The sequence below is a fragment of the Vespula vulgaris genome, chromosome 1 (assembly GCF_905475345.1).
Source record: "Vespula vulgaris chromosome 1, iyVesVulg1.1, whole genome shotgun sequence".
NCBI lineage: Eukaryota > Metazoa > Arthropoda > Insecta > Hymenoptera > Vespidae > Vespula > Vespula vulgaris.
Window position 1 is genome coordinate 11,422,928 of NC_066586.1, and position 27,205 is coordinate 11,450,132.

Consider the following 27,205-nt stretch of genomic DNA (forward strand, 5'->3'; position numbering starts at 1 on the left):
TTATTATTATTATGTGCATATATATAGCTCAGGCCAGGGTCTTCTTGTTTCAAAGTCGTTTAATTTACAGTGCTGTTTATTAGCACTTTTTTTTCTTCGTTTTTGCTCGCGATATTAGTAATGAAATCGGGCATTAATTTACCCGATTTCGTATGAAGCATATAACGTGGTTTACGTTACATGCATTGCTTCGTACTTAGTCCATTTAATCGCGATTTACTTCGATATTTCAAAATATCGATTTACCCATAAATGAACAAGAAGACAAACCCCTTCCGCGACGGATAGATTCTGGCAGTTAAGTGGTGGATTATAATCCCGTTCTTTCATTAGAACAGCCATTTAATGAAAGGGGTCGTCCGAGGTTTTTTATTAAAATTATATATTTCTTAAATTAATAATAAAATTATATATTCTTAATGAAATTTCATAACTGCATAATGCGTATGCATATATACGAGATATGTGCATATTTCATACCTCCATGTCAATAACTACCGCGGGTCGCTCAAAGGCCCTTATGCGGTGGGGTTGCAAAACTATTTTTGCAACTTATTATTTTTTTACCACTTGTAGTGGTAAAACCTATATATCGTGGTCACACTCATATGTGGTGACCGCCTATCATCATCCATCCTTGCTTGAGCTCTTGCTAATAAGACGTGCAAAGAGACTCTAGAGTCACAGTCCGCTTAGATTTTTTTATATATATTTTTTTATATATTTTTTTATATATATATATTATAAATTAATCATTTTTTAGCGCAGGATTTTCAGCACTAATATACTAATACCCCTTTCCCCCCATGCTTTCTGCGTTCTCATCTATGCGTTTAACCCAGGTGTTACTCGTATGGGTGAGAAACGGTCAGTGTGGATTTAGTTTTAAGTTTCCTTTTCAGCGGCTGTCATTGTGCTGGTGATTGCACGGTGTACCTTGCATTTGTATGTGCGTTTTAGGAAGTGCATTGTACATCGTTTCGTGATAACTTTTAAATAAATATATTATATATGTAATATATAATTATATTGATATCGGTTTGCATAGTAGTTACCACATTTTTGTGGAAAATTTTAAATACTCGTATATATTACTAGTATCTATATGTACACTAGTATGTACTAGTATTTTTGCTTTAGTCATATATGCAATAATCATTAGCCTTGGCAGTCGATTTCAGCAAATGGTACGTACTCCTAAATATATTAGCATAAATACGTGGTTGAACTAGGGTGTCGGAGGTGCCCCGGGGCATGCTCTCTAGTGTAGGCTTTTGCACCCTGGTGGAGTGTGAGAGAACCGTGGAGTGTATGTGTTGGTGTGAATGTTTGCACTTTTTAAATATAGGTGATAGGCAGGCAGGTAGCATACTTTTCTGAGTGAATGTGTCAATTAATTTTAAGTAGGCAAGGACCGGGTAAGGATGCGATTCCCACTCAGGAGTGGGAAGTCCTTTCTCCGGGGATTTGTGAAGTTTCAGCAAATTTTACGATCTTTCAGCATGGCTGAACTTTATCTTCTTATATTTTTTTTTATTATTTTTTTTTTCTTACATCTTTTGCTGACGCTTTGCATGCGCAATAAATCAGTATCAAACAGTTCGAAAAACTTTGCACCCAATGAGAACATCAGATACATCCCATATCTTTTGAACTTAGCAAAGGATTTTGAATTAGTTCGATACTTAGTTTTAAATTAATTCTTGCACTTCGCGATTCTTAAAATATTTACTATCTATATCTTTCTTATTTAGAAATAGAATATACCTACGTATGTAAAATGGAAATGTTGCAATTCTTGTGATCTTGACATTTTACCGAAACTACATTCATCTTTTAAGTGCAACGAGTTAATATTAGTTTGTAATAGGTTCATCGACTAGAATGAATATTATATCTGCTGGAGCATTCGATTAAATGTGCCTGTGTTATTGTGTACGGTTGGTGGATTCTTCGAGTCCATTGATCGTCCACAGGCTAGGATAGCTTTACGGTTTAGTTGAAATATTTTTATATGAATCTTTTATTTTTATTTTTTTTAATTACATAAATAAATAAATAAAGATCGTTAGAAAATCGAGGCGCACCTAGGCAGAGTAGAAAACGCAGTTGAGAATACGCGTTGGGACTCGTCAGTGCCGTTTGGGGTGATTCATTCGCGAATTTTGCCATACTACAGTGGTTATATTATTTAGAAGAGATCGATACTTTACGTCGCAAGCGCTTACCGCTCGTTAGGTTAAGAGAAAAAAGAAAAAGAAAAACCAGAACAAACCTGCGTGCGAAAATGTGTTTTCACTTCCCAACCCCTTAGCTTGCGACTATTGCGTCTCGTTTTTGATGCGTGCGTTTACACGAGTGGTTTGAGTCTTGTTGCGTAAAGTGAGATCAGGTCGGGATTAGGTCATTTTAGCTTAGGGACGATTTCATTCTTGTAGTAGCAACCACTGCAGTATGTCAATCTTTGTGGATGCTTTGCTTCGAACGGTAGGGCGTTTTTTGATGCGTAAACTTATCTTGCGTCGCACGTAAGGAATGCTCCAATGCAGTGGTTAGGGCACGAAGCAAGAAGAGGCTATATGCTGAAGAGGCCCCCATGTATTGCGACTCAAGGGGGCAACTATCGACTACAAGTCATTTTTCGAAGGTGGTCGGTATGTCGAACCCTTCGTTAATGGCTTGTGGTCTTATCAAAATCCCTTTTACCCTTTACCACGTTGACACTTATGCTCGTAGTAGTTTGTTCCTGGATGGAGATGATGGACCATTCCATCTCCTTGCTATGGCGTTCCACACTCGCGTTCGTGAAAAATTAAGATTTTTGCGATTAGAGTCAAGCTTTTACAGTTACTTATTAATTATTAGTCATTGCAATTTTTTCTTAAAGTCAAGTAGAATCTTTGCAATTTTTAAAAGTAGAGTCAGTTTTTCATTTCGGAGTAGAATCCAGCCCTTTGCATTTTTTATTTTTATTTTTATTTATTTATTTTTTTCTAATTAAATTCAAGCCCTCCCTCTTTTCGGTTTAAATTAAATCGAGTCCTTGCATTTTTCTTTGTAAATTAAAGTCGAGTCCTTGCATTGTTCTTTGTAAATTAAAGTCGAGTCATTACATTTGCTTCTTTAAATTAAAATCAAGTCCTTGTATTTTTTGTTTTTAAATTAAAGTCGAATCCTTGCATTTTAACGTTTTAAAGTAGAGTGTTTTTTTGAAGTAGATTTTTAGTTACAAAGGTAGAGTCACGCTCGTTAAATATTGTGTGGGCGTCCGTAGCCTGCAGCAGCATTGCACTCAGGAGTGCATTTGGATATCCAAGCATGTTGATTTTTAATTCAGAATAATCATATTTTAATCATATTTTTTCATGTTCATAATTTCATAATGTGTATGTATATATACGAGATATATGCATATTTCAATGTCAACACAGCTTTACCACGAGTTGTAAAATGACTCTTATGTGGTAATGGTTATCGTTATCATCCATATCCTCATCCTCATTATCTTTTTGCAATCTGATTCTGATTATTCTGATTAATCTGATTAATCTAATTATTCTGATTATTCTATTTATTTTGGTTATTCTGATTAAAAATCTACAATGCTTGATAACGAATTGAAATACCTGCATTCAGGAATGCAGATGAATATATAAAACGGCAGCCAGCACTCAGGAGTGCATATTAAAATATGCCAAGGCTATACATTTTTATTCCAAAATTATTAACAAATGAATATGAGATGAAGGACTTCATAAATATATATGAAAGAGAGAAAGAGGGAGTGTTTTTATTATACATACGAAAGTTTCATAAGAAAATATAATGAATGATACAAAGATTATTAATAATTGTTTATATATATATTTCAGAGAAATATGATTATATTTTGGAATAAAAATGCATTAGTCTTGGTATATAAATGAAAGGATTGAAATGGCTTGCCTGCACTCAGGAGTGCATATGAAAGGTTCACAGTAAGTACATGATTGCATTCAGGAATGCAAATGAATAAATTGTAGTAAGGATATACATTTCACATTCGCAATGATCAAAGATGAATGAATGAATGCACTAATAAAATTACTTAATGAGGAAATATATAAATACGTCGATTTCTTGTTATATTTCTTTTAATATATTAATATTCTATTGAATAGAATATTAATAGAATATATTATATTCTATTAATATATTGTTATATTTCTTTTAATATATTGAACTTGTTTACTAACTAATGAAATTCATTTTATTCCGTATATAATAATTCAATGATGTTTACATAGTGCAAATGAATTAGAAGAAAATTTGAATCATGCGGGTAAGAAATGTATAAGTCTTACTAAATGAATGAAATGACATAATGGCAGCCAGCACTCAGGAGTGCATATAAAAATATGTCAAGGGTATACATTTTTATTCCAAAATTATTAACAGGTGAGGACGAAATGACAGAATTAATGAACATGTCTGTATATGTGTATGTATGTATGTATATATATATATATATATATATATATATATATATATATATATGAGGGAGAGAGAGAGGAGGGGGATAGAGAGAATAAATGATACAAAGATTATTAATAAATGTTTATACCTATTTGAGAGAAATGTGATTATTTTTTGGAATAAAAATGCATTAGTCTTGGTATATAAATGAAACGATAGAAATGGCTTGCCTGCACTCAGGAGTGCATATGAAAGAATCACAGTAAGTACATGATTGCATTCAGAAATGCAAATGAACAAATTCTACTAAGGATATACATTTCACATTCGCAATGATCAAAGATGATAAATGAATGCACTAATAAGATTACTTAATGGAGAAATATATAAATACGTTGATCTCTGGTGATATTTCTTTTAATATATTAAACTTGTTTACTAAGTAATGAAATTCATTTTATTCCATATATAATAATTAAATGATGTTTAAATAGTGCAAATGAATTAAAAGAAAATTTGAATCATGCGGATAAGAAATGTATAAGTCTTATTAGATGAATGAAGCGACGTAATGGCAGTCAGCACTTAGGAGTGCATATTAAAATATGTCAAGAGTATACATTTTTATTCCAAAATTATGTACAAATTAGTATGAAATGAGAGAATTAATAAGGATATACATATATGAGAAAGTGAGAGAGAAGAAAGAAAGAAGAGAGAGTATTTTCATCATATATACAAAAGTTTCATAAGATATATTAAAAAGATACGTTTATATGTTCCTGAGAGAAATATAATTATTTTTTGGAATAAAAATGCATTAGTCTTGGTATATAAATGAAACGATAGAAATGGATTGCCTGCACTCAGGAGTGCATATGAAAGGTTCACAGTAAGTACATGATTGCATTCAGGAATGCAAATGAATAAATTGTAGTAAGGATATACATTTCACATTCGCAATGATCAAAGATGAATGAATGAATGCACTAATAAAATTACTTAATGAGGAAATATATAAATACGTCGATTTCTTGTTATATTTCTTTTAATATATTAATATTCTATTGAATAGAATATTAATAGAATATATTATATTCTATTAATATATTGTTATATTTCTTTTAATATATTGAACTTGTTTACTAACTAATGAAATTCATTTTATTCCGTATATAATAATTCAATGATGTTTACGTAGTGCAAATGAATTAGAAGAAAATTTGAATCATGCGGATAAGAAATGTATAAGTCTTTACTAGATGAATGAAACGACATAATGGCAGCCGGCACTCAGGAGTGCATATTAAAATACGTCAAGGGTATACATTTTTTATTCCAAAATTATCAACAAATAAAAATAAAATGAAAGACTTAATAAGTATATGTGAGAAGGAGAAAGAAAGAGAGAGAGAGAGAAAGAGGGAGTATTTTTATTATATATATGAAAGTTTCATGAGAAATATTAAGAAAATTTTTAATGAATTATACAAAGATTATTAAGAAATATTTATACGTATTTAAGAGAAGTAGGAATATTTTTTGGAATAAAAATGCATAAGTCTTGGCATATAAATGAAGCGATTGAACGGCTTGCCTGCACTCAGGAGTGCATATACAATAATTTCGCAGTAAGTACATACCTGCATTCAGGAATGCAGATGAACATATTATAGTATTTCTCATTCAGAATGATCAAAAGTCATTCACATGTACATATGAAAGTATTATATAATAAGTATTTAAAGTATTCCTACCTCAAAGTATTCCTTTAAAGTTACTTAGTAATAAATCAAGAATATTTTGTACTCTTCCTAATATAGTAATTTATTTATATTTGAGTAGTGCGCAAGTGAATGAAAAGAAATTTTGAATCATTCTGATTAGAAATATGTAAGTCTTGCTAAGCGAGCGATATGATACAAAAATAACAGTCTAGCACTCAGGAGTGCATAAAATACGTCAAGGGTATACATTCTTATTCCAAAATTATCAACATATGAATATGAAGTGACAGAATTAATAAATATATACATGAGAAGAGGGGGAGAGAGAAAGAAGGAGTACTTTTATTACATATATGAAAGTTTCATAAGAAGTATTAAGAAGATATAATAAATGATATAAAGATTATTAGCAAATGTTTATACATATTCGAGAGAAATATGATTAATTTTTGGAATGAAAATGCATAAGACTTGGTATTTAAATGAAGCAAATGAAAAGGCTGTTCCACACTCAGGAGTGTGAGCAAAAATAGTTGAGGGACAGGTTTGCATTCAGGAATGCACCTGGGATACTCAAGCATGTAGATTTTCGTTTCAGGATAATTTAAAATTTTTTATATGATTATTAGTAAATCAATAATTTTTCCTTTATCTTTTTTATGTACATTCACTTTTGATGATCATATATTCATATATTCATATATATACTTTATCCAATGCCAACATAGTTTTTTTTTACAGGTTGTAAAAGGGCTCATTTATTGTAAGAGTCATTTTACAAATCTTGTATAAATATAATTATCGTCCTATATAGATTGTAATTATTCTGATTAAAAATCTACAAGACTTGATGTAGTTAGGGAAATTAGGATCTGTTAAGGCAAGCAGTGACGATAAAATAAATTAATAAGAGTAATATGCAACAATACATTAAAATTATATTTTGCCTATAATATGTGTAATATTTTCATATATAGATTTTATATATAATCTTCTTTTTTTCTTTGAGATTTAATATTTCATTACTATTTTATATATAATATACAAAGTACATGATTTGAAAATTGTGAAATTATATTACTATATTTTTTATAATTTAATAGATAAAAAAGTGTCGTACATATAAACGATGTAATATGTACATCAGGTACTTCGCGTTAATATAAACGTAATAATGTAAGATATATGTAATCCATTGATTAAATATAGATCTGATCTCGTTATGGATATGTTAATGGCGGTATACAAAATTGTGTATGCATTTTATAACACGACATAAGGTGCAGTATACTTTTTTTTTTTTTTAAACGCGACTCAATTCTTAAATATTGTGAGATATTGACAATTTTTTCCCTTTTTTTCATAACTTGTCTTGAATGATTTACATTATGTATCTTAATTATAGTAAACAATTGATAATTTATTATGCAATTATATCTTTATAATAAGATATAAAATTTTAAATATATATATTTTTATAAATTTCTATATCATTCTATATATTTCTATATATTTTTATGTATTTCTATATACTTGTACATAACATGTACTCATAAGTTCATACTTTTATTTAAATGTAAAACATGTTTACTAATGCATCGAGAATTCGATATATTCAGTGCCAATTTTATGGCCATTTTAATACTTTTTTTTTTCTTTTTCTTTTATTTCATCATTACAATCTATGGCAAAATATATACGTATATAATTTTTGACTTATTAAATTATCAAAATTATGAACATTTTTGCCCATAGATTGTAAATAAAAATTTTGTCTTTCCACACATGCCCTTTTATATAATTTTCTGTTACAGAGATGTGTCGTTTTCGTATTTCAAGATTAAATATTGCAAAATATCCTTTTATATATCGGTGAGTATTAACAACAGTGTTGAAAATAATTTTTCAAGATTTGTCATATTATCATAGTGTATGACATAAAAATAAATTGATAAAGATTATGAATTCATCATGTAAAATTTGTGTTTCAGGTGTTCCAGGTGCTTGGATTAATAAGAAATCAATGTAAAATAATAATGTGGGAAGATAATCTAATTAACATATAAACATCTATATACTCTATCATATATATATATACCATATGGACATCTATCTAATCTAAATAACATATAGACATAGATAATCTAATAACATTGATGACGAATGAAGAATTGAAATTGTAAAAAATAAAAAATTGAAATATTCAATAAATTCGAACTAAACGTAGTTAATTTCTATTTCAGGAAATATCCAATTTGGCAAGATTCGATTCCACTCTTCGTTGGTCGTTGTTTTCGTTTGAGAGATCTGTATGTGTGCGTGTGTATGTGTGTATAAAATAATTCTTAGCTTAATATATGTTTTATTCTGAGAAAGTAATAAAATTATAAATTTCTTATGTGCACAAGTTAATTGCTTATTATATAAAATATGCATATTAATTTTGATTGTTTCTTGTTGAATTATAAAATGTTTTTTGTACTTTATGTTCACAGGTGACTGTGAATAGCAGAATGCTGATTTAAATAAAATTCGCACATTATTTCGATTACTTGTTGTTTAATTGTAAAATGTTTTTCGTACTTTATGTTTACAGGTGACTGTGAACAGCAGAATGCTGATTTAAGTAAAATTCGTACATTATTTCGATTGCTACTTGTTTAATTATAAAATATTTTTGATGTTTTGTATTCACAGTTGGACTATAAATGATGATTTATTATAGGAAATATGAAATTCGCATATTATTTTGTTTGCTTACTGTTTACTTACTGTTTGCTTACTGTTTGCTTACTGTTTGCTTACTGTTTTCTTACTGTTTGCTTAATGTTTGCTTACTGTTTGCTTACTGTTTGCTTACTGTTTGCTTACTGTTTGCTTACTGTTTGCTTACTGTTTGCTTACATATTAAATGTTTTTGATATTTTATGTTCACCGGTGATCGCTACTTCATTATATGAAATTCGTACATTACTTTGATTGCTTCTTATTTGAATGTATGGTTTAGATTTTTTATGTTCACAGGTTTTCAGCATCCTGTGCAGCAAGGTTTCACATTAGTTCAATGGGAATAGAATTCCATAAAGGGCTCTATTCTTAACCGGGTAGGTAGGCCGATATCAAACGAATTCATAAGTTTTCATCTAGTCATGATCGATTAGAAAAAAATTTTTGATTCGTTTCGCGATTGATTTTGTTTCTTTTTTCTAATTATAATTATAATTTTCTAAAATTATAATAATTATTATTGAATATGTCATAACAATGATTTTATATAATAGCTTTCAAAATAATAGCTTTCAAAATAATTTATATTAAAAGTAGAGTCTTTAGCCCGTGGGTCTCCGTATGCAGCAACCTCCACGCGGTGGGACCTGGAAATCGATATTACTTACGATATCTGATAAATATAAATAACGTAAGTACTATCGAGCTAATGGCTGCATTTAAATTCAATCAAAATTTATTGTGTTCTACGATGATTTTAACTATTTTTCGACTTTGTTTATTTCTCGTATCTCAATAGAGATATAAATAGATTAATTTCTTATTTAACGAACTCATTATAGTATATATATACATATTTAAAATTAAATACATATATACATATGCAACATATATTTTTATTGATATATATATATATATATATATATATATATATAATAAAATTGTATGTGTAAATTATTGTTTGTTTGAAAAAAATTACATCTAGGCTTTCAAGTAATTAAGAGGAGCCAGTTGCTGCTATACCTTTCGAGAATGGATTGTGGTCTTATCATATATTTTTTATTTTTTATCAGATCCTTAATTGAAATTTGAGACTTAATTATTATGAATATTAACATCTTAATAATTATCTTTTTTCTTGCCTTTACAATTTTTATCGTTGTTCTAAGGTTCTCTATAATTTTTGTTTAAATAATGTATTTCATAAAAAAGCAACTCATATATTTTATATTTTTATTGATAATATATATTCAAGATTCCTCAATTGTTCGATTTCTTGATTGCATCTTATATCAAAATGTAGAATCACGCGTTTAAATAATTTATAGAAATAAAAAGTTTATGTATTGGTACGTCAAACGGACGTATTATATTACGTTCTATTGTATTATAGTATTATATATTTTCTTTTTGTTTTAGATGATCATCATTGAATTCGCTAATATCCTCTATTAGCGATTTTGCATACACAGAAAATTAAATTTTATTAGTTTAGGATAGAATCTTTTTGTTTCATAGATTGGATTATTTAATAGTTCAATTAATAATAAGATATATTGCTAATAAGATATTGCTAATAAGATATTAGCAATATAACCGGATATTAATTTATCCGATTCCGTCCAAAAAGCATGTAATGTGATCTACGTTTTATGCATTGATTCGTACTTAGTCTATTTAATCGCGATTTATCTCGACGTATCGATGTTAGATAAAAAAGAAAAAATGAACAAGAAGACAAGCGCGACGAATAGATTCTGGAAAACGAGTGGTAGATCATGATTTAACTTTTTAATTAGAACAGCCACTTCCTAAAAGGAATCATCCAAGGTTTTTTGATTATTCTTTCATACAAGATTAAATACAAAATTAAATAAATATTCAATTAATTTTTTTGATAAAAGAAGTCTCAATAGAGTCCTTGTTTTTGAAAGAAAAAAGTCGAGTAGAATCATTGCTAATAAAAAAACAAAGAGACTTGTAGAGTCATAGTCCGTAGGCCCTAAAATAAGTTAATAATTTTTTAGATCAGGATTTTCAGTTGCTAATATACTAATTCCCGTTTCTCCCTCCCATACTTTCTGCGTTCTCATCTATGCGTGTGCCCAGGTGTTACTCGTATGGGTGAGAAACTGTTAGTATGGGTTTAGTTTTAAGTTTTCCCATAATGGCGACTGTCATAGCGTTAGTGATTGCGCACGATGTACCTTGTATCTGTGTGTTCGTGCTATGTGGTGCATTGGACATCGTTTCGCGATTATTTATAAATAATTATATATCTTACATATCTAATATATTATCTTTAATATCGTTTTGCATAGTAGAGTTACCACATTTTGTGGTAATATGGAAATACTCGTATATTACTAGTATGTTGATATACTGGTATGTACTAGTATTTTTTGCTTTAATCATTTACGCAATAATCATTAGCCATGACAGTCGATTACAGCAATTGTTACGTATCCCCTAATTTATTAATCATACGCTATTTAGAGCTCTATAAATTATTGCTCTATATGTCACCTGTGATATAAGACAATTGTAAACAACGCTTGGTCAGAAACGTTATGTATAGAAAAATCAGGAATCGCAGGTATTTCAACAATAATATCTGTTGTTATATAGAACAGATCTTGCGATAAAGTTACTTGTATTGGTAAAGGTAATTTCTTTTCCAATATATCTAAATTCCATTTTAAATGCGCAGCTACTTTCAAAGAAAGAATCTTTAATGCAAGATCTTTATGTGACCACTTCGTTTCATTTACTTCTACATCTGTAGATTTTGTATCGCTATCCTTTTGATCAGAATTGATTTCGTTATAAATTTAATTATCAAATCGGTAGATGATGGATCTATGGTGTCAGAGGTGCTCCGGGACATACACTCTAGTTTAGGCTTTTGCACCCTGGTGGTATGTGAGAAAATCGTGGAGTGTATGCGTTCGTGTGAAAGCTTTGCTATTTTTTAAATATAGATTATGGATAGAAGAGAGATATTGGAAAAAGATCGAAATATGCAGCCATCCGCCCGATAGTATTTGCGTTATATAATTATATATTTAAGTTAGTTACACACACACTTCAGATGATATATATATAATTTGGTTATTGATTTTAGTTATAATTTAGACATTGATTTCGATATGTCGTAAGTACTACCGATCCTGGTCCGACCGTGTGGAGGTTGCTGCATCTAAGGACCCACAAGCTAACGGGGATTTTACTCTAACGTTCGCGTTCGGGATGCTTTTTCGCTTCGAGAGCTTCAGACTTCTCAGCAAACTGGAGATGTATAAAACCCCGCTTACAGATCGCTCCACCATCCACGCTGTCGGTTTCAGACATCTCGAGACACGACCGATTGTGTCTATATTTCGATATTACAAAGATCAAAGCGTAGTCCTCTGTAGGACTTAATCTCGCGCTTCCAAAAACCCAGGCCGTCACGAGTTTGAGTGTTTTCCCTCTCATTCGCGTACGGAAGCAAGGAGACGTATAATAAGGATTATATGCAGAGAAGTTCCATTAACTTCCGTGTAAAAATTTCACGATGATCGGTCCCTCCATCACCTAAAAGAGAAAAAGAAAAAAAAAGGAGAGATGAATACAAGAGCAAGAGAATTAAAAAGATAATAAAAATTAAATTTAAGAGCAGATTATATAGAAAATTTTATACAAAAAGATATTTGTTTTATTATTTATAACTATATTAATCAAAGATTTCCCTGTAAGATTTTTATTTCACGATGATCGATTCCTCTATAATCGCTCTCTCGATGATCTAACTTGAAACAAAAAAAGAGTAAAAAAAGATAAGAAAAAGATAAAAAGGAAAGAAGAAGAGAAAAGAAGAGAAAAAGGAAAAATAGAAATCAAAAGTATTTGCGTAAGTGAGCGTGAGAAAAATAGTATTTCAAACGATGGGTGTGCATCTCGAAGATCTGTTCACTCGACGAAAATCAGAATACCATAATTGAATTCGATTTTTCCTTAGCGAAAGAACGAAATCTGTCTAAGGCTCACAACCTAGGGCCCATCCCAAGGGTCCCACCCGAGACTAATGATAAATAAAAGTTAATAAAAGTAATTAATATAATAAATAAAAGTATATAATTAATATAATTATCAAAAGTCTATAATTAGTAAAAGTATATAAATAATATATTTAATAAAAGTATGTAAGTAATAAAAGTAAAAAAGGATAAATAGGAATGTCAGAGAACATAAGTACGACAGAAAAATTTTCTGTGCGTTTTCGAATTAATTTTATAACTTCATTAATTTAGAATTTTGATATATTCAATGTATCTATCTGTCGAAATATAACTAACAAGGTAAAATGTAATTAATTTAACGTGTAATTGAAATTTGTCAGAACAAAGATTTTGGACAAACATTGAAATATGCAGCCATTCGCCCGATAGTACTTGCTATGTCATATAATACATATGATTTAGTTACAGATTTTAAATATAGTTAAGACAGATTTCGATATTTCGCAAGTACTACCGACCCAGGTCCTACCGCGTGGATAGCTGTATTTGGGGACCCACGAGCTAACGAGGACTCTACTCTCTAAGATTCGCAAGACCGGGGTGAACAAATAATCGCCGAACAAATAAAAGGAAGTCCCCGGTAGGACTATTAATCGCGCTCGAATACTGACGTAAGTCCGAATGACTACTCCAAAATATGTATTACCGACGTCATCTTATCTATATATCAAGTAAGTCCACGTTAGGACACTGAATTCACGTCCAAACACTCACGTGATCTTTGTACAAAGGTAACTCTATTCTATCTAAAATCCGCGTTCCCGGTGTTAGCAAAATAATATGAACTAATAGAAACTAATAGTCCGCAACGCTATCCTTCTTAGAGATAACGTTGAGGCCGTCCGCTTCGGATACGTATATCCCATCTTTAAGCATGGTTGTTCGTGCTCTTCGTATTTCGAATAAAACTAGGTCCACGGTAGGACTTTCAATCGCGCTTGAACACTCACGTGAGTGTTAGAATTACGGTGACTCTACTCTAAATTCACGGTTCCGCAGGATTGCATGCACAGCACAAAATATCAAGTTGTATAATTAATTACTGATAGATCAAATGTAGTGTTAGCGCTAAAATGTATAAAAGTATTATTGTGTAATTGATAAGAAATTATTAGTTTTTTTATAGAATCAATCTTTTTTATTTGTATGCGAATGTAAAGTAAAGCTGTTAAAACATTCCAATATATAGACAATAGGTAACAAAATACATTTGACATTAATTTTTACCAACATCCATCAGATTGGTGGTAACATGATTGATTTGTTATTCATTGAGTTTACTCTATAGGTTTCTTTTTTGTTACTTGTATCCCTCCAAAATGGTCGTGGTGTTATATGATTATCTTTTAGACTGTTTATACCAGCAGCTAGTAAGAAAGTGTTATTATTATATATATTATATGCAATACTAATTTATTTGTATCCAATATTATAATATTTTTACCCATTTTCCATGATGGAAAACTCTGAGGCTGTAATTCACCCATTGCAGATGTAACTGTTATAGATAATTTAGGTCCAGGATGTTGAAATATTGCTCTACATATAGATTTCTTAAACGCAGGTGGTAAATTCAAAGAATCTATGATTATGAAAATATATATAATACTTTAAAATATTCGCTATCATACAAATATTTTATGCTTAAACAAACAAACATACTTGCAATGTCATCTGTTAGCGGTACTGTCATTTTTTTAATAGATTGGTTAAAACGTTTCTCTTTAAAAATTTGTAAAAACTTGCGACAGATATCAGAAATACTCTTTCCATCTAAATTTACTACATACAGGAAACAAAATTTACATTTACTGTTATATCTACTAAATATAAAAAGTATACAATGAACCGACCTAATGTGTTACTGTTAGCAATGAGACTTTCTTTATATCTATGTTTTTGGACAACTGGATTGCCGTTCATATATAATTCTCTGAGTGAAATTAATGTACTTATTGTTTGAGTTAAATCTTCAATATCTTCAAATAAATTATTCTTCGCTTCCAAAATTTCCAATTCATTAAAATTTGCTATATCATTTAAAGTTGTCATTTTATTATTTGATATATTAAGTCTTTTTAAACACTTCTGCAATATATTATTATATAAATGTCTATAATTTCTATGAATCAATTCATAATTGTTTGGAAACATGTAAAATTATTTTGAAATAACTTACAGATAATGTAACAGCGCTGCGTGGCTCAAAGCATAATGTTTCACCTAGAGTTAAGAATTGATTTTCTACGTGTAGTTCTATTAAGTTTTCTATATTTTCTAATCCCTCAATTACACTAATGCAATTATATCCCATATAAAGTTTGCGCAAATTTTGTAGACAATCTAAATTTTCTAGTTTCCTTATTTTGTTATGTTGCATATATAAATGTGTTAAATTTGTTGCAAAATGTAAATTTTCTATACGTGATATATTATTATCTTGAAGATATATCACTTTTAAATTTTTGCATACCGCAAAATTACCCTATGATAAGCTTATATGTTTAATATGAAAATTGAATGGTCGCATAATTTTTATAAAAATTAACTTACAATTTCATTGATGAACATTCCATTCATGTACAAATGCGTTAACTTCCATAATTCTTGCTTTTTATTTGCTGTACTAAGGGATTTTGATCGAACTTGTGCATATTTTTTCTCGATAAATTTGGATGTTAATTTCACCATAATTATCAATTTCTCTTTCTTAAATTATTTGAAAGATTAAAAACCATTTAAAAAAGTACTAACCTTTGAAAGATAAAGTTTAGTTTCATCGATCAAACGAGCGTTACGTCGACCGCCAAAAATCACACAATATAACGGACCAATCACAAGTTTTATAAAATTTACAATTTTGATCAAAAGTATGTTTTATTAATAAATTATTATTTCATATTTCCAAAATCTTAAACGTTTATATCAACATTATAAACATATAAATTTATATTATTATTATATTTATATGATAATCAGTATTACTGTAATAAATAATCATATTATTGCATAGTAGTATATATATATGCGCATGTTGTATGTATAAGGTTAGAAAAGGAAAAGGAAGGACGTCATTTGCTTCGAAAGCATCAGTGAAGTAACATGTACCTTGTTCTGCTCTGACAATGTTTTTCATATAGTTCTTTATATTATTAATATAGTATAAAAATTTATGTATATATGAAATTGACAATAAAAGAATATACTTAATTAATTTACAACAAAAAATGGAGAGATTATTTGGAACGTATGTGCATACTACATACCGAGCGGCTTAACTACGCATCTAACCTGCGTATTTGTTTTTACAGTAAAAGTAACTCGTATCAGTACAAATCTGTTTTTAATAATATTAACACAAGAAATATGGATGTAGATTTGTTAAGACCAGGAACAGTTCCTATTTCACCTGATACAATTCTTTGGTTTGAATTTTTATTAAATCCGTCTTTACTACAGAAACATTTGTCAAAATCTAATCCAGGTAAAACTAGATTAATTAGATATAAACTAAAGAAGTAAAAATATTTTATGATCGTTCATTAATCGAATTCTTTTTACTCATAGATCCATCATCTACTGATTTAATAATTAAATTTATAACGATCAATTCCGATCAAAAGGAGAGCGATACAAAATCTACAGATGTAGAAGTAAATGAAACAAAATCTAGCATGACAAAGTGGTCACATAAAAATCTTGCATTAAAGATTCTTTCTTTGAAAGTAGCTGCGCATTTAAAATGGAATTTAGATATATTGGAAAAGAAATTACCTTTACCAATACAAGTAACTTTATTGCAAGATCTGTTCTATATAACAACAGATACTATTGTTGAAATACCTGCGATTCCTGATTTTTCTATACATAACGTTTCTGACCAAGCGTTGTTTACAATCGTCTTATATCACAGATGGCATATAAGAGCAATAATTTATAGAGCTCTAAATAATAAGCAATCTAAACAGCAGTTTCTTCATATGTAAGACCATAAAACTTTCAAATAACATTAGTATTTTTATTTATTGTTATTATATAAACATTTTGTTCTTTATTTAGACCAGGTATTCAGGAATCTGCTTACGTACCACCGGGTATGGTGGATGAGATTATCAGAAAATTAGAAACACATGTACCCAATAGTGTTAATATTTTAAATGCAGTCTTGCAATCGACGGATTTAAAATTGAAAGCACTCTCTTTTGATACTTTTCAAATGCTTACGGAAGATAGTACAGAGATCAAACAAAATTGGGAAAATATGTATTCTATTAATATCGAAGAAGTTAAATGTCAGGTATCGTATAATCGGATAAACATAAAAGAAATTTGTTAAAAAATTAATGATTTATTACTTTTCAACTATTTTTGTAGATACATTATGACTTGGCTGTATTTCATTTATTAAGAGAAGAATATCAAGAAGCAAAGAACCACGTTGGTCAAGCAAAAGAAATATTTTATAAATTTGACACCTCAGAATCATTGACATACTGCAAGATACAAAAGGAATTTTTAGATGGATGTTGTCTAGCCTGTGAAGTACCCATAGATGGTATTATGTCTACTCTAACGCAACAATTACAATCTTCTATCAAAGATCAATATGTAGTATGTACATATTATTAATGATCAGAATCATGTAATGTTTCTGTAATATAATATGAAAATTATATTTTAGAATATATTGCAAATTTTGCAAACTGATAATATTTCAAGAGAGATACCAAAGGTTTACAGGGATAATTTAGAATTAGATATTCAAGGAGGATCTGTAAATAGAAAACTTGTAGTAGCTCGTGATTTATTATTACAAATTCAATGTTTGAATTTAGTACGTAATATACTCAATGAAAGCGTTATCCTTGGAGATTATGTTTCTGAAATACAATCAGCTGGTACTAAAGGACTTGATGTACTTTTCTGGGTAAGTAAGATTTTAAATATTTCATCAAAATATTTAAATCAAAGTTATTAATTATATTTTTTACAAAATTATTTTATAGGCTCTTGATAGTGTTCTGGAAAAAGCAACTCCGATAGACAAAAAATACATCTCTCGTTACTTACTTTATCTTGTAAATACAAGTAATTTAGAAGGGTTGGCATCTAAATTACTTAATATTCCTGCTTATACAGCACTTTTCAATGAAAGGGAATTACATGAGATAGAAAAAGAGGCATCTATTGAAGAAATAGAATTACCAAATTTATTATTAAATAATGACTGGGGGATTACACCAATGAGATCTACATGTAAGTGTTTAGAATATAAATGTATAGGCAAATGTTATACATAAATATTCATAAAAAATAATATAAATATAATTTATAGATAATACAGGGATAGAAGTTTTTGAATTAGAACAAAAACTCATACAATCTTATGATAGTCAAGAAATTCATGAGACTTTACTACTTTTGGATAGCAAACTTCGTATGAAGCCATCATGGCATATAAACAATTATTGGGAATTACCTATACCATTACAAAGTGTTGTTATGTCTCTTCCTCGAGGATTTCTTCAAGACTATTCATATGTTCTTTTGGCTAAGAGCAGAGAGTTAGTAATATCTAAAGACTTTGAAGGAGCTATTGAATTACTACTTGTTTTAGAAAAGGAAGTACAACAGCATTCACAGAGTGGAAATACATTAATTTATAAATTATCTAAATTAATAAATTGGGAGTCATTACTTGTTGATATATGGAGATGTCTCCATGCTTGGCCAGCAACAAACATATGTAAATATAATTTGAAAAGAAGTAATTTAAATCCTCAATGGAATTATCTGTAATAATATAAATTGTTTCATTTTAGGTAATATACAAAATTTAGTTACAAGAAGTAAACAGTGTCTTGGTGCATTGCAAGCGACTGATCAAGTTATCCCCAGACAAGAAATAATTGAATATTGTACTGTTTTTTTATTAAATATGGCCGAATGGGATTATCTTACAAGTTTAGAAAAACGATGGAGTTATACAGAATTTGCAGCTGCTATTAGTAGTGTTTGTCAAGATATTGTGAAATATAAAGGAACACGAAAATTTCCTAGAGAAGCGTGGGATATGAGTAAATATTACGTCGATGACCAATTTAAATTACTATACTCTATTTGTTTATTATGGAAATATGAATAATCTTTATAATTAGTTTTAACAGCATTTGGAGCACCCAGAGACCAACCACAAAAACGAAGCAGTAGTAGTAATAGTAGTACTACTACTGGAAGTGCGTCAAGAGATGCCAGTGCTAGTATAATAGGGACCTTAAACAGACTACGTGAACCAATGGTTCTTACTGTTGTTATTTCTCTCCTAGCACGTTTACGTAATGTATTGCGCGATGAATCTAGTTTAGAACTGCATACACAATATCTTACTCTCTGGCCAGCAGGAGTATTAAAGTAAATATTACATTCCATAATTCTATTCGATATTATAAATATGTATTAACAATGTGTATACTATTTTCAGTACCAACTTTTATAATATTAGATATATCGGAGAGCTATTATTTCAATTATTGATGCAAGCATTAAAATATCACCCGACTAATATTCCTTGGTTAAGATTAACAGGTGATCTTAACTTTGGTGCGTATACAATAAATAGATGATGCAAAAAAAATATTTCTCTTTGTTAAGATACTGATTAAAAAATTAAATGTTTCAATAGTTTTAGGTTATTATGAAAGTGCAATGAAATATTATTTAGAGGCGATAATGGTTGCTAGCGATTTTTTCAGTCAACCTATACCACGTGCACAAATAGATGATCTTGTTTATAGAAGGATGATTAAATGTTGTGCTCATTTGCAATGTTATACGCAAGCAGCCATATTGTGTCAATTTTTGGAAGAAGTAGATTATTCTCTGGCATTTAAAATGGCAGGAAGCGATCAAAAAAATTGTACAACAGCAGATGCAATGGATGCGTATTATCATTGCATTTGGGACACAACAATATTGGAATATCTTATTCACTTGCATACTAAACGTGGTGAACATCATAGAAAGCAACTTGCTGTAAGTATTAATCAATATAATAAAAATTAATTTCATTTTCTGATCATCATTATTTTCAGATCAAGATCATAGGTCTGTTAGAGTTGAATTCTAATAATAATGAAGAAATCCAGAGAGAAGCAGCAAATATACGGAAAGCAAAATTTTTAAGAGCATTAACAAAACAATATGTGTATTAAACGAATTGTATATAAGTTGTATATTATTCTTACAATAGGAAAATAAAATTTATAATTTTATAATATTTCTAATCGATAATTAATATCGTGACTAATGAAGCATTAAGGTAATTGCTTTAGTTATATCTTCGTACGTAGTATACGGATACATAACGTTTGCGTATATATACTTTTTAGATGACTCAGAAAAAAGGACGTAACTGCAGGTTGATATGATTGTACGACAGAAAAATAGGTAATCTAGGCACGTCATCTTTACCACTATCATAATTTGAGTAAATTTCGTAACGCTTATCGTTTTCTCGGTAATGCAATTATTCGAATTTCCCTCCCTTCTCTCATTCGCAGCCTTGCCAATGAGCGCTTACATACATATATGATTCAAACGATGTTATATGCTGACTATATAAATACAAAGAACTTAAAAGATATCGAAAAACGTATACACAGCTGGGTAATTATATATCACAAAGAGATAAAAACAATATTTGCGTCATTGAAAATTATCAAAAATCATCGAAGAAAATAAAAGTCCACGTCCTTACATTTGACTAATTCTTATCATATCGAATCGCGCTGTGTTATCATCGTGCGTAACTATGAGTACGTAAATGTGCGTCAAAAAAAAGTGATTAATAATGCTAAAGCAAGCAGGGCAAATGTTTCTGTGGATGATATAAACATTCCAATGATGCACACGAGAACGTATCAAAAGAGTCTTCGATATGAAAGGGAAATGTGATGGACGTATGCGATTGCTGGTATAGCAGTTACGGCGAACGCGAGCCTCATAAACACGTCGCCATGATGGTTCAGCAACGCCATAATGCTGCTATGCGACGTCCCATTCTCCGTAGAGTAAACACTCGCTCGCGCAAACGAGATGCAAAAGGGATAATAATTTGTAACTTTTAAGTCTTTGAAGACGAGTATATACATCGACGATAGTCATCTCGATAATCAATCTTGGTGAGTAAGGGCAAAAGTTTTCTTCGACAATAATACTCTCTCATCTCGCTGACGAGTGAAAGTATTCAGTTTTTCGTTTCCTCAGAAATCCCCTTGTCGTGCTGTGCAAACAGGCGCGAGGGAGCGATAGACAGGAAGAGAGATAGAAAGAAAAAGAAAAGAAAGAAACGAAGAGGGAGAGAGAGCGAGAGAGAGAGAAGTATCGAGGGAGGGAGTGAGTAAGAAAGAACGATTGGAAGGGCGGGAGGGAGAAAAAAGTGAGAATGCTGCGAAGTGGATAATATTGTATCGATATAAAATTTACTTAGGTGATTATCAAATTCGTAAGAATCGTCATCGCGCCATTAAGTAGGCTCCAAAGTCAAACGCGAGAAGAATCGATACGCGATTGCAGGTACTTTTAGTTATTTCGCGATGGCGAGAGCGTGGCGTCGAATTCCTCCTAGTGGGAGAGAGATTTTGTAAAAACAATGATGCTGAAACGGTAGCATGCGGTACGTAAGTAAATATTTCAAATCTTCTTGTCCCGTTATAATAGTACAAAAGTCGAGCTTCGCGAGCGTGAATTTCTGATGCGTTTTCGTGCGCGCGCGTTCAACTCATACACTATTTTTTCTTTTCGACAGCGTGATCTTGAAAACATTTCGGGGATCTAACCTAACTTTTTACATTCGCTATGGATATTTTCCTTTCGTTTCCGCGATTCTTGGAAAAATCTTTAATTTTAAGATACGATGAATTTTCAAGGAAAAAAGACTTTTGGAGTTGACATTTCGCTACGTATTTTTATCTGCTAAAGCATACGTTTCGAATTCGTCATGAAAAGCTTTTATAACAGCTTTTTCGTTGGGAATGAAATGAAAGCAAGAAGGCAGGTCTAATAAATATGAAAGGCAAGATATTTACAAAATTTTATTAAGGAATTCTGTACTATTTATGTTTCAATCGTTTTCTGTTACAGACCATAGTTTGAAAAAAGAGTTAAAAAGAATCATTCACAGAATTAATATCTAAATATTTTAAACATGGATGATGAGGAAGGTTCATCCAGTTCTGGACCTATGTCTTCTCTGAACAGTTTATTTTCTTTCACTAGTCCAGCTGTAAAAAAATTGCTTGGCTGGAAACAAGGAGACGAAGAAGAGAAATGGGCAGAGAAAGCAGTAGATTCTTTGGTAAAGAAATTAAAAAAAAGGAAAGGCGCGATAGAGGAATTGGAACGGGCCTTAAGTTGTCCTGGCACACCAAGCAAGTGCGTAACAATACCAAGAAGCTTGGATGGTAGATTACAAGTATCTCATCGCAAGGGGTTACCACATGTAATATATTGTCGAGTATGGAGATGGCCAGATTTGCAGTCTCATCATGAATTGAAACCACTTGAATTGTGTCAGTATCCATTTTCTGCTAAACAAAAAGAAGTTTGCATTAATCCTTATCATTACAAAAGAGTGGAAAGTCCTGTGCTTCCACCGGTACTTGTCCCAAGGCATTCGGAATATGCTCCTGGACATTCTCTACTACCATTTCAACAATTAGCAGAACCGACCATGCCACATAATGTATCTTATTCATCCAGTGGCTTTAATGCAAGTTCTACCACTGGTGTTAATCCGACTTCTCCTATGTCTTCTGTTGGTTCTGTACCTAGTCCAGGCAGTACTACTTCGCCGAATCCACAAAGTCCTTATGGTACAAATGGATTACCAGAAACACCGCCGCCGGCATATTCCCCTCCAGAAGATGGTTCACAACCTGGTCAATCTCCTCCACCAGATCCGGTGGCAATGGACACGGGTGGTCCCGCTGAGGTAGCACCAGTGTGTTATCAGGAACCACTGTATTGGGCCTCTATCGCATACTATGAGTTAAACTGTAGAGTTGGCGAAGTTTTTCATTGTCAGTCTCATTCTGTTATAGTAGATGGTTTTACGAATCCAAGTAATAATTCTGATCGTTTTTGCTTGGGTCAACTGTCTAACGTAAATCGAAATTCTACTATTGAAAATACTAGAAGACATATTGGAAAAGGAGTACATCTCTATTATGTTGGTGGAGAAGTTTACGCAGAATGCCTTTCAGATTCAGCCATATTCGTTCAATCGAGAAATTGTAATCATCATCATGGTTTTCATCCTAGTACAGTTTGTAAAATTCCTCCAGGTTGCTCGCTCAAAATATTTAATAATCAAGAATTTGCTCAATTATTGTCACAAAGTGTTAATCATGGATTTGAAGCTGTGTATGAATTAACAAAAATGTGTACAATCAGGTATATTTATATTTTCAATATTTCACGTTTTCGTTAAGTATTTAACATCTTATTTTACATTTAATGTTTTGCAGAATGTCTTTTGTAAAAGGGTGGGGTGCAGAGTATCATCGGCAAGATGTTACATCTACACCTTGTTGGATAGAAGCACATTTACATGGGCCTTTGCAATGGTTGGATAAAGTGCTTACACAAATGGGTTCTCCACATAATGCTATAAGTTCTGTGTCATAGATTGCATACTGGTTGATGATACAAGCAGAAAAAACCATTAGTGGTAATATAAAAGTGAGTTTCAGTGCAGAAACATATAAATTATGTGGATTCTACAAGAGATAGTGTTTCCAGGAAAGTGGTTAAAGGTGTAAGTGTCAAAGATGGTCACTTATTGTGACACATTTAATTTCAGCATAATTAAAAATGTTGAAGAAATATTTTAAAGAAAATGAACAATTATAAAAATTAGATAGATAGAGAGTGATTGTTGGTAAATAAAAGTTTCATAGATAACGTGGTATATGTTTAGAGTTATACCACATTTGGCTGTTATGTATGGAGAAAACTATAGTAGAAATAGGATATCTTATATACATATGAGGAATATTTTTCAAATCTATTCAACAGTCATAATACTTTATTTTATATGGGAAATTGTTCTGAAGATATTCGCTATTAGCGTACTGCAAATGCTTTCCTAGATGATCTTAAGGGACAATATAAAAATGATATAGAAATTGAAATTCAAGCACAAGTTATCTATCAAGTGATAGAAAAAAGTAATTTCCTAAATCAATATAAATACCTATTCTTTAGAGCTGAATATGTTAACCTGATTTTAAATCATTTCAAATCATGTATAGATATAATTATATAATTATACATAGTGTAGAGATAGAGATTACAATCAGAAATTCATGTTTGGCTCTAAAATTGGTGCATATTGTACGAAAGTTATACATTAAATATATAATACTCTATTGTCCAATTGTTCGAAATATAATATGCGTGCTTTAAAATTACAACTTATACCTAAACGAGGATTAGATTACCCAAACTTATCATTATAATCATAATCATGAAATAAAAGTAATTAATTTTGTCATTACTGATTACAATGCAATTGATACTTCGATATGAAATGCTGGATGCTGATCTCACGTTGACACTTGAAAGTTAACTGCATCTAATAATCTTTTAAAACTTTAAATTTAGTAATCCTTGCAAGGATTACTTTTTATGCAAGCTTCCCTAACATTTTATGTATGCCATGCTATGTTGGTCACGTGACCATAACTGAATAATGAATTAAGTAATGTTTTTTAAAGTTAGACTTCCCTTTACAAAGCAATGAAGAATGTGATAAATATGTAGAACTATCATATGGTTTATTCAATCCTTAAATGTTTCAGTAATTTTTGGTAAAAATTTGACATTATACGTAATACGTATATAAATTAAAAATTTTTAATGTATTTTATGAGATAACGATATAGTTGAACACTATAGTAAAATTATCTCTTAAGATAACGCAGTATAATTTGTGTATATTAATAAAATGAAAGAATTATCTTTTTAAACATTCTTTTTCTCTTTTTTAGAAAAGGGAATTCTAACTTTAAATAAATAATCTTTTAATATTTTATATATATATATATATATATATATATATATATAATATATAAGGAATATATATATATACACACATATATATATATATATAAATATATATGTATATATAAATAAAAGCTCCTTTCACTTTTTATTATATAACGAGCCAGGAATGTCGTATGAATAATTAAATGAAAGTGCAATAGAAATAGTAAACATTTAAGATTGAACATTTTTAAGAAATATTTTGCATCGTGTAAAAGTTGTACTGCGAATGTGTTGAAATAGGTAATTCTTTTCTAGAAATGTTGATGACAAATATTTTCATTTTATATCGTTTTAATCAAAATGTACACGATTAATATTAAGTTTCATTTAGGAATAACATACATTTAATGATGTTTGTATTCCAAGATAGATTCAAACGTATTTCTGGCTTTTACTTTGAACTGCTATTACTTTTTATGTATATTCTATGTACTTTTTGACTATAAGTTTAGGAAAAGTCGAACACGTTACATGAGTTAAAGTAAGAATATCGTACGACCGTGAAACAGAACTCACTGCCGCTTGTTAAATAACACTCGTTTGCCGATGTGTCTAGCTGTGATTCTTTGCTACCAAAATTAGCAAACTACGATCGGGAGATCAAGAAAATTTGCCAACATAACGAAACAAAAAAAAATGAAAAGAGAGACTGAAATATACAAGATTTTCGTAACAACAGTTATACAAGAGATTGTGACAATAATCGGTAATTACAAGAACAACATTTCGCCAACGATACTAGATACAATCTTGTTTGCCTTACATTTTCATGTAATTGCCTGTTAAGCCTCGATGCTAACAGAACATTTTTTTAAGGATGAATAATATTCACAATCAATATCGATAAAATATTATAAGAGATTTGAACATGCGTTTATGTGTATTGAGCTTATAGCAATCGAAACGAGCACGATGCTTCGTCGCAACATGTATGTACAATTACCGCACCATATTGTATACTAAGAGCTTTAAATTACGTTCTTGCAACTCTCTCATTCACTTTATTAATTGAAATATATACATGGAATCCTTTTGTAAGACCCGGTTACAAATCATCTGCATTATTCTTATGAAAGTATACTAATAAGCCTTACAATTTGAAAGTATGTAAATCAAAGATGCGTGGAAGAAATTGTCTATTTATTGTGTTAGAGTTAGCACAGCTTATATGCTGCCCATATTTGTGCCTTGAAAATGCTTCTTATATTATCATATATAAACTTATACATTATATAACAGAGAATTAAAGCATAGTTTTTCATGGAAACAAAACTGTGCTTTGTTGGAAGCATTTTTTTTTGCTCTTAACGAACATGGCTAACTTAAAATTAAAATTTCAACTTGACAATATCGATGGCCTCAAAAAAGATATAGATGTATTTATATATAACTGTATATATATAGAAGTGTATTAATGCAGAAAGTGATTTGGGAACGGGTTTGTAATTCATTAATGGCAGTCATTGTAAATAAATATAATTATTCGTGTGACAACACGCCTTCGGAATCCATTCCACATTTAACTTTTAGATATGATACCAACGATATTTCCTTCCGTTTTTTCTCCATGTTTTCCGGAATACCGAGGCCGCTGATCACTCGATAATGGAACAATTGACATCGGCGGCATACTTACAGAATATAGACGTCTTATAGATTCAGAAACGCGTTGATTTACGATGTAACGATATGTTAAAAGACAAAACTCTTTTTAGGACTTTAGTATAGAAAGATATGCACTCCGATTCAACGTACATACATACATGATTTTTAATGTTAAATTAAAGATATTTGCTCGGGCGACAAAGATACTCTTGTTTGTGACGCTACGTCTGCGTTTCTTTTTTTTTTTTTGGTAATCAGTGTGTTGTGAAGCCTACCGAGTATGAATAAAAATTAGTACCTACATGTGTATCTACGTGCAATGAAACATTGTCGTTTCATTCATTTTTCCGACCTTTTTATATCCGTCGTTCCCAATCACGAAATATTCAATATTTATTTTAAAATGAAAAAGTTGATTACACGATGCTCTACGATAAGCGTAGTTATGTTCTCTTTGACGATTATCCTTTGTATTGTTTCAAGTCGGCCGTTTGTATTTTCGCGCGCTTAGATATTTGTATA

General features: G+C 30.4%; 3 protein-coding genes across 10 annotated transcripts; 2 read left to right on the top strand and 1 right to left on the bottom strand.

Annotated features, from left to right (window-relative positions):
- Positions 1-9,340: 9,340 nt before the first annotated feature.
- LOC127065158 (protein phosphatase 1 regulatory subunit 42-like) lies at positions 9,341-15,803 on the bottom strand. 2 transcript variants are annotated; one of them, XM_050997161.1, is made up of 7 exons: positions 15,524-15,803; positions 15,150-15,455; positions 14,824-15,058; positions 14,633-14,752; positions 14,415-14,552; positions 14,198-14,337; positions 9,341-12,485 (listed from the first exon to the last, which is right to left on the bottom strand). In XM_050997161.1, exons 1-6 carry the CDS (start codon positions 15,659-15,661, stop codon positions 14,207-14,209), a joined length of 1,068 nt encoding a protein of 355 aa, XP_050853118.1. In that variant the 5' UTR covers positions 15,662-15,803; the 3' UTR covers positions 9,341-12,485; positions 14,198-14,206. The 2 variants fall into 2 exon arrangements, with proteins under 2 accessions (XP_050853118.1, XP_050853111.1); XM_050997154.1 differs by lacking the exon at positions 9,341-12,485 and having other exon boundaries at positions 14,125-14,337.
- A 70-nt stretch (positions 15,804-15,873) lies between these two features.
- Positions 15,874-20,246, top strand: LOC127065075 (integrator complex subunit 8). 2 transcript variants are annotated; one of them, XM_050996971.1, is made up of 13 exons: positions 15,874-16,217; positions 16,282-16,454; positions 16,538-16,952; positions 17,030-17,267; positions 17,345-17,581; positions 17,652-17,897; positions 17,977-18,226; positions 18,306-18,716; positions 18,793-19,047; positions 19,129-19,381; positions 19,452-19,570; positions 19,653-20,002; positions 20,062-20,246. In XM_050996971.1, exons 1-13 carry the CDS (start codon positions 16,198-16,200, stop codon positions 20,179-20,181), a joined length of 3,087 nt encoding a protein of 1,028 aa, XP_050852928.1. In that variant the 5' UTR covers positions 15,874-16,197; the 3' UTR covers positions 20,182-20,246. The 2 variants fall into 2 exon arrangements, with proteins under 2 accessions (XP_050852928.1, XP_050852919.1); XM_050996962.1 differs by having other exon boundaries at positions 15,874-16,454.
- A 244-nt stretch (positions 20,247-20,490) lies between these two features.
- LOC127065138 (protein mothers against dpp) lies at positions 20,491-27,008 on the top strand. 6 transcript variants are annotated; one of them, XM_050997077.1, is made up of 3 exons: positions 20,491-22,043; positions 22,112-23,422; positions 23,497-27,008. In XM_050997077.1, exons 2-3 carry the CDS (start codon positions 22,176-22,178, stop codon positions 23,654-23,656), a joined length of 1,407 nt encoding a protein of 468 aa, XP_050853034.1. In that variant the 5' UTR covers positions 20,491-22,043; positions 22,112-22,175; the 3' UTR covers positions 23,657-27,008. The 6 variants fall into 6 exon arrangements, with proteins under 6 accessions (XP_050853034.1, XP_050853042.1, XP_050853072.1 ...); XM_050997085.1 differs by having other exon boundaries at positions 20,491-22,021; XM_050997115.1 differs by having other exon boundaries at positions 20,491-21,648.
- The last annotated feature ends 197 nt before the right edge of the window (positions 27,009-27,205 follow it).